This window comes from Octopus bimaculoides, chromosome 4 (genome assembly GCF_046866305.1).
Source record: "Octopus bimaculoides isolate indiv1 chromosome 4, ASM4686630v1, whole genome shotgun sequence".
NCBI classification, from domain to species: Eukaryota; Metazoa; Mollusca; class Cephalopoda; order Octopoda; family Octopodidae; genus Octopus; species Octopus bimaculoides.
The window spans coordinates 99,755,223-99,761,559 of NC_142931.1; the positions used below are offsets into that span (position 1 = coordinate 99,755,223).

Sequence of the window (6,337 nt, forward strand, 5' to 3'; positions counted from 1 at the left end):
TGGATCAGGGTTGACTTTGGATTAAACAACAGTAGTTTTGTGTGTGTGTCTCTTTATCATTTCACTTTCAAAACCTTTAAGGAAAAGAATTATCAGTGTTCAAGCCTATTCCTGTCTCCAATCCTTTCCTGGGAGGTTAGCTTTTGACAAAAAAGAGGATATAGCATCACAAAATGTGGAGGACAACTGGTTCCTATGGAATAACCTGTTGAGGGCTACTGACCAGAAATGTGGCTGGTGCAAAGTTCCCTCTCAACCTAAGGTAAAGTGGTGGAGGAACAACGTAGTTGACAGGGTCATTAGGGAAAAGAAACATGGAAGGACTGGAAAAGTGATGGTAGCAGTGAACAGGAGACAGGTTTTCTTAGCCAGAGGGGAAGCAGATAAGAAAACAATTGCCAATGTTCTGCATTGTGAGGGCCAGAGAATTAAAGTGTTTCATATTGCAAGACGGTGTTGTCATAAGAGAGAAATGTGTCCGCATACATGATGGCTCACTTGCATTTAATAAGGCTGCAAAGAGAGAAAATTGGAGATGCTGCTATGAAAGGTTGCTAAATGAAGAGAATGAATGGAAGAAAGAGAGTCTGCCAAATGTCAACCCAACAGAGGGACCAGCTATTTGAATTGACAGTACCTTGGTAGAAAAAGCAATTAAGGGTATGGAGACGGAAACTCCTCAGCCCATCAGGAATCACTGCTGAGATGCTTAAAATATCTGGCTATTGTCTAGTCACCCATATAGTCAGCTAGATGATACATGAAGGAGTCATGCCTGATGACTGGTGTAGCAGCACCATAGTCAACTGCTACAAAGGTAAAGGTGACGCATTAGATAGGAATAATTACAGAGGTATCAAATTGTTGGCTCAGGTGATGAAAGTCATGGAGAGGGTCATAGCCCAACTAATTAGGGAAAGAGTTAGTTTAGATGAGATGTAGTTTGGGTTTGTGCCAGGGAGAAGCACCATTGATATATTTCTGGTAAGACAGCTGCAGGAGAAATTCCTAGTCAAAGATAAACCTCTGTACTTGGCTTTTGTTGACATGGAGAAAGCCTTTGACAGGGTCCCCCAATCTCTTATCTGGTGGTCAATGCAGAAACTAAGGATAGATGAGTGGTTGGTGAGAGCTGTATGAGCCATATACAGGGATGCTGTCAGTGGTGGGGGTTGACAACGATTTTAGTGAAGAATTCTGGGTAGAAGTGGGGGTTCTTCCACCCCCTCTTATTCATTATAGTCCTCCAGGCAATAACAAAGGAATTCAAGACAGGATGCCCCTGGGAGCTCCTCTATGCTGATGACCTTACTCTAATAGCTGGGTCACTACCAGAATTACAAAAGACGTTTCAGGTGTGGAAGCAAGGTCTAGAATCAAAGGGCCTTAGAGTCAATCTAGCAAAAACCAAAGTCTTAGTAAGTAGGAAGACAAACAAATCCCAAATCTCTTCAGGTAGATGGCCCTGCTCGATCTGTTGAAAAAGTGTAGGTAGAAACTCCATATGATGTACCTGGTGTAAGTTATGGACACATAAGTGGTGCAGCAATATCAAAGCGAAGTTAACTGGGAAGATAGTTTTTGTGTGTGGCAGATGCACAGGGGGCAGTAAACACTGAAGATGTGCAGAAAACAGATTCCATCACATGCCAGGGGAAAAAACTAGAAGTAGTTGATACTTTCTGTTACCTAGGTGACCAAGTCAGTTTCAGAGGTGGATGCTCTGAGAGCGTAGCTGCTAGAATAAGAATAGCCTGGGTAAAGTTCAGAGAGCTCCTACCTCTGCTGGTAACAAAGGCCTCTCACTCAGAATGAAAGGTAGACTGTATGATGCATGTGTGTGAACAGCCATGATACATGCCAATGAAATATGGGCTGTAACTGCTGAGGACATGCGTAGGAGATTGTAGCCATGGCTGATGCCAGTGTTGCATAACTGGCCCATTTAAAAGTGCCCTTCAATCATCGTGCAATATGCTGTGCTTGAGAAGACCTATTGAGTCAAGTCAAATTGTAGTCGTGGCTGATGCCAATGCCACCTGACTAGCACTTGTGCCAGTGGCATGTATAGAGCACCATTCAAGTGTGGTCAATGCCAGTGCCACGCCTGACTGGCTCTCATGTCGGTGACACATAAAAAGCATCCACTATACTTATGGAGTAGTTGGCATTAGGAAAGGCATCCAGCTGTAGAAACCTTGCCAGATCAGATTGGAGCCTGGTGCAGCCTCTTGACTTGCTATTCCTCAAGCAAGCCGTCCAAACCATGCCAGCACAGAAAGCAGGCATTAAATGATGATGAGGATGATTAATTATGGACAAATAACCTATTATTTATTTCGGGTTAAATAATCTTATCAACCTGTTGTGACATTCTAGCTATAACCTTTAATTTTTTTACCTAGATGTAGAGTATTTAAGAAAATGTTGATTTAAAAGTAAGGAGGAAGAGTGGATGGTAGAATTCATAAAACAGTGGTAGATAAATTCTTGTGACGGAACTGGTAGATTGTTAGCTATAATGTTTTGTGGTATTCAGTTATGGTAGAATTAATAGCACATCAGACAAAATGTCTTGTAGTATTTAAGTATGTACTTTTACATTCTGAGTTCAAAACTTGCTGTTGTCAACTTTGATAAGGTTAATAAAATAATATACTGGTCATATACTGAGATCATTTTAATCAACTATTTTTGTACCAAAGAACTGCCAATGTTAGAAATCACTATTATTTTATGTTAAATGTTGTAGATGTTTATTTATGATATTTCTTAATAATCATGGGGTTTAATTCTTTTTGGAAACATTGAATGAAGGTTTAATAAATTATTCTTTTCAATATGTCCACTAAATTTTTCTTACCATTGTTCATGTATCACTATCATTATGATAGGGTTACGTACTTGCGTTGAATATGGTTATCAAGTATCTGAAGAACCTTTTGAAGTTGCAGGCTCTACCAGCAACCCATTTTCTTTTGCCCCATTTAAAGGTCGTATGAATAAATTAAAACAAGTAAGTTGATATTTCCTTCACTATGTTGAAATGATGTTCTTGAACTAGCTAATCTCATAATATCTAAAATCATATTGTTTACTTGAAGTTATCTTATCGAACCAAACCTCTATATCTGCAAATGAGTAGAACCGACTAATTGTTTTGGGTGCCCATGTAGTTACAAGCAAACATAAACACAGCTTTGGCTCTCCCACCCTTGGGCCAGCAGGAACTCCAGCATGCGACTGCTGGAGGAAAAGAGGGTTGCACCAACACTATTTTTGTATTAATTTTTGAAACTGAGCAAACTAAACAATGTGAAATGAAGTACCTTCCTCAAGAATACAACATACTGCTTGGTCCAGGAATCAAATCCATGACCTTGCAGTTGTGAGTCTAACACCCTAATCATTATTCTTCACACCATGCTGTCTTAGTAAAATAAATAAATCATAGAAATATATAGATTCTGATAAGTCAGTTTGTATTGCCTATGTTTTGTATTGTACAGAACCACCAATATTACTCTAGAGTGATTTGACAATGTTAGAAAGTCATTTCAATGAGATGATTTCATCATATCCTCTGTGTGTTGCATATGCTTTCTGCAAAATTATCATGTTCAACATAGCCAGCACTCCATTTCTGGATTAATTCAGAAATGCTAGTTATGTAGGTATACAAATGAAGTAGATCATTCAAGATTGTTATAGAAACAATTTACACATCCCTGTCTACACGAATGGAAAGTATATAAAAGAACATAGAAAAAGATTCAACTGATAATTATCCAAACTGAGTGTCTCCTGAACTCAAGTTAACCAATAATATTGCAGAATATCTTATAAAACACCAGTGGATGTAGTAAGAAATTATTCAGAAACACACAGGAGATGGGTGATGTATCACATTCTGATCAGACAATACTCTACAGATAATTTTAAAATCCCTTACAATTTCAAGTCTCTGATTATAATCAGTAAATTACTACAACTTGTATAAATTACCCAAGTTACCAATGTTCCAATTGAATATTCACATTCCAAGGAAACTTGTGGTGGTCTGTGTCAATAAAAGGTATAGTTGTTTCACTCTGCTATACTCATCTTACTTCAGTGAATTTTGATCCAGTATGAGAAACCAGTGTAACTATGGCTGTTGTTATTTCTACTTACATGTTTTTGTCAAGCCTTTTATTCCTATTTTTCCCTTTCTACAGCTACCTCGATTATTTGATGGATGTCAATTCTACTTTCATGGAGCTTTCAACTCACCTGTACCAACCAAAGAAGAGCTGATGGATTTAGTTAAGCAAGGAGGTGGTCATGTGTTGTCTCGAGAACCAAGACTTCATACACTTGATGAGCTTAATTTGACTGTTCCGTATCATGCTGTTAACTGTGATAACAACATTAGCCAATGTGGACTGTTTATTGTATACGCTGAGAAAACTAATGATCTCACCTTTCACCAACACCCTAAACTATGTACTGTCTCAGTGTCTTGCCTTATGGAGAGTATAGCAACCTTCTTTCTGTGTAAACTACATGGAATTATACCTCAGCTTTAATGGACTCATCATCACAACTTTCTACTGTATTGAGGTTATACATGATGTTTGTCTTATGAGCTAAAGTTTTTCTGTTGAGCTGTTGAAGTTATCTGCAATCATTTTTTTTAATGAACAAAATCTATCTTCCAATATTTTTTTAATAAACAAAATCTATCTTCCAATATTTTTTTAATAAACAAAATCTATCTTCCAATATTTTTTCAGCTAAACTGAAGCTACTCTACAATATTTTTTTACTGAACTGAGTTTACTTTCCAATATTTTTCTAACAAACTGAGGATATCCCACAGTATTTTCCGACTGAACTGTGGCTTTCCTTTAATATTTTTTTATTGATCTGAGACTACACTATAATATTTTTCTATTAAACGGATGCCATCCACTCTTATATTTTTTTGTATTTATTGAAGTCAAGAGGCAGAAACACAACAAGGTCCATATTCTTTGTTAATTATAGATTGAAGGTTTATAAGTGATAACTGGATGAAGATTCTGTTAAATTGTTCTATGTTATTTATCTTGATTACTAAACTTTTTTTTTCATCTGAAGGAGAGAGCAGGGCTCACAATCCCTTTAGGTCCTCACAAACTAAAATATAGGGATAACTTTGTTAGGTATGTAATAAAACCAAAGGTATTGCATTAAGTGCTTTACAATAAATTGTTCCTCCCACTATCTTGTAAGTTCAAATCCTACCAAGATCAGTGTTTTGCCTTTCATTAGTGGTAAAGTGATAAAGTAACTATCAGTGCTGTACTATCAACATATCACTCCCAATTAGTTGTGATGTAATATTTTGAATGAGACAATTGAAGTTTGAAATTGTCTGTAACTGTGCAAAGATAGCTGAAATCTGAACTAATCCTTACAGTTGTGAATTTTGTAAAATTATTTTACACTATTGTGATATTATAGTTTTTGTTTTAATATATACCAATGTATTATGTTTTGTTTGTTGTAATATTTACTGTTTTTCATACTAGAGAATGTGTTGTTTTTATATATATATATAATAATATTGACCATTTGTTTTAATATACTGGAGAACGTGTTATGTGACTTTTTATGCAGTAATATTAACTATTTGTAGTTTAATATAATGTCTGTTATCTTGATTATTTCCGCAGTAAATTACTGTCATTCAATAGTTCAGTTAATGTGGCATATTTAATGTAGTCAGCATCACGTACTTAATTAGAAATTATATGGTCAAGAAAAGGCAATGTTTGCTATTATATCTCAGCAAAAATAGGAGACAACTGTGGACATTATTTACATTTGACGGATATTTGTCCTCATCTTGTTTGTTGTTGACAAATATCTGTCAAATGTAAATAATGTACATAATTCCTCATCTCTTAAATATAGAACTGAACTGTGGACATGTTTTCACCTTATTGGACCCGTTTCAACAAAGCATACATTTCATTATATTTTAACTTCAGTGACTTGTTTTTTAAAATATGTTTCCACTCATATTTGCATTACTTGTATAGTGTTGTATATAGACTTAATTGCTTTCTCATGACTCTGGCAGGGAAGGTAAACTGCTTCACAGAAGAAGTCTAATAAAACAGTTGTCTCCCATACTTACCACAATAATGAAAATAGTGTCATTAAGTTAATGTTGCCTTTTCTTTGACACGTAATTATTTCTAATCAGATTTTTTTTTTTTCTGATGCTTTGAACATTAATTATGTTAACATTAACTTGACTATTGTTTTTTTCATGCAGATGATATGTCTGAGTAGCTATTCTTGTGAT

At 35.8% G+C, this 6,337-nt stretch overlaps 1 protein-coding gene across 2 annotated transcripts in view; it reads left to right on the forward strand.

Annotated features, from left to right (window-relative positions):
• LOC106878491 (BRCA1-associated RING domain protein 1) overlaps positions 1-5,554 on the forward strand; it is a 52,017-nt gene extending 46,463 nt beyond the window's left edge. For both annotated transcript variants that reach the window (XM_089351114.1, XM_089351115.1), the window contains exons 7-8: positions 2,895-3,016; positions 4,218-5,554. In XM_089351114.1, the coding sequence (XP_089207240.1) occupies positions 2,895-3,016; positions 4,218-4,568 (473 nt within the window). In that variant the 3' untranslated portion in view covers positions 4,569-5,554. The remainder of the gene's footprint in view (positions 1-2,894; positions 3,017-4,217) is intronic.
• Positions 5,555-6,337: the final 783 nt, after the last annotated feature.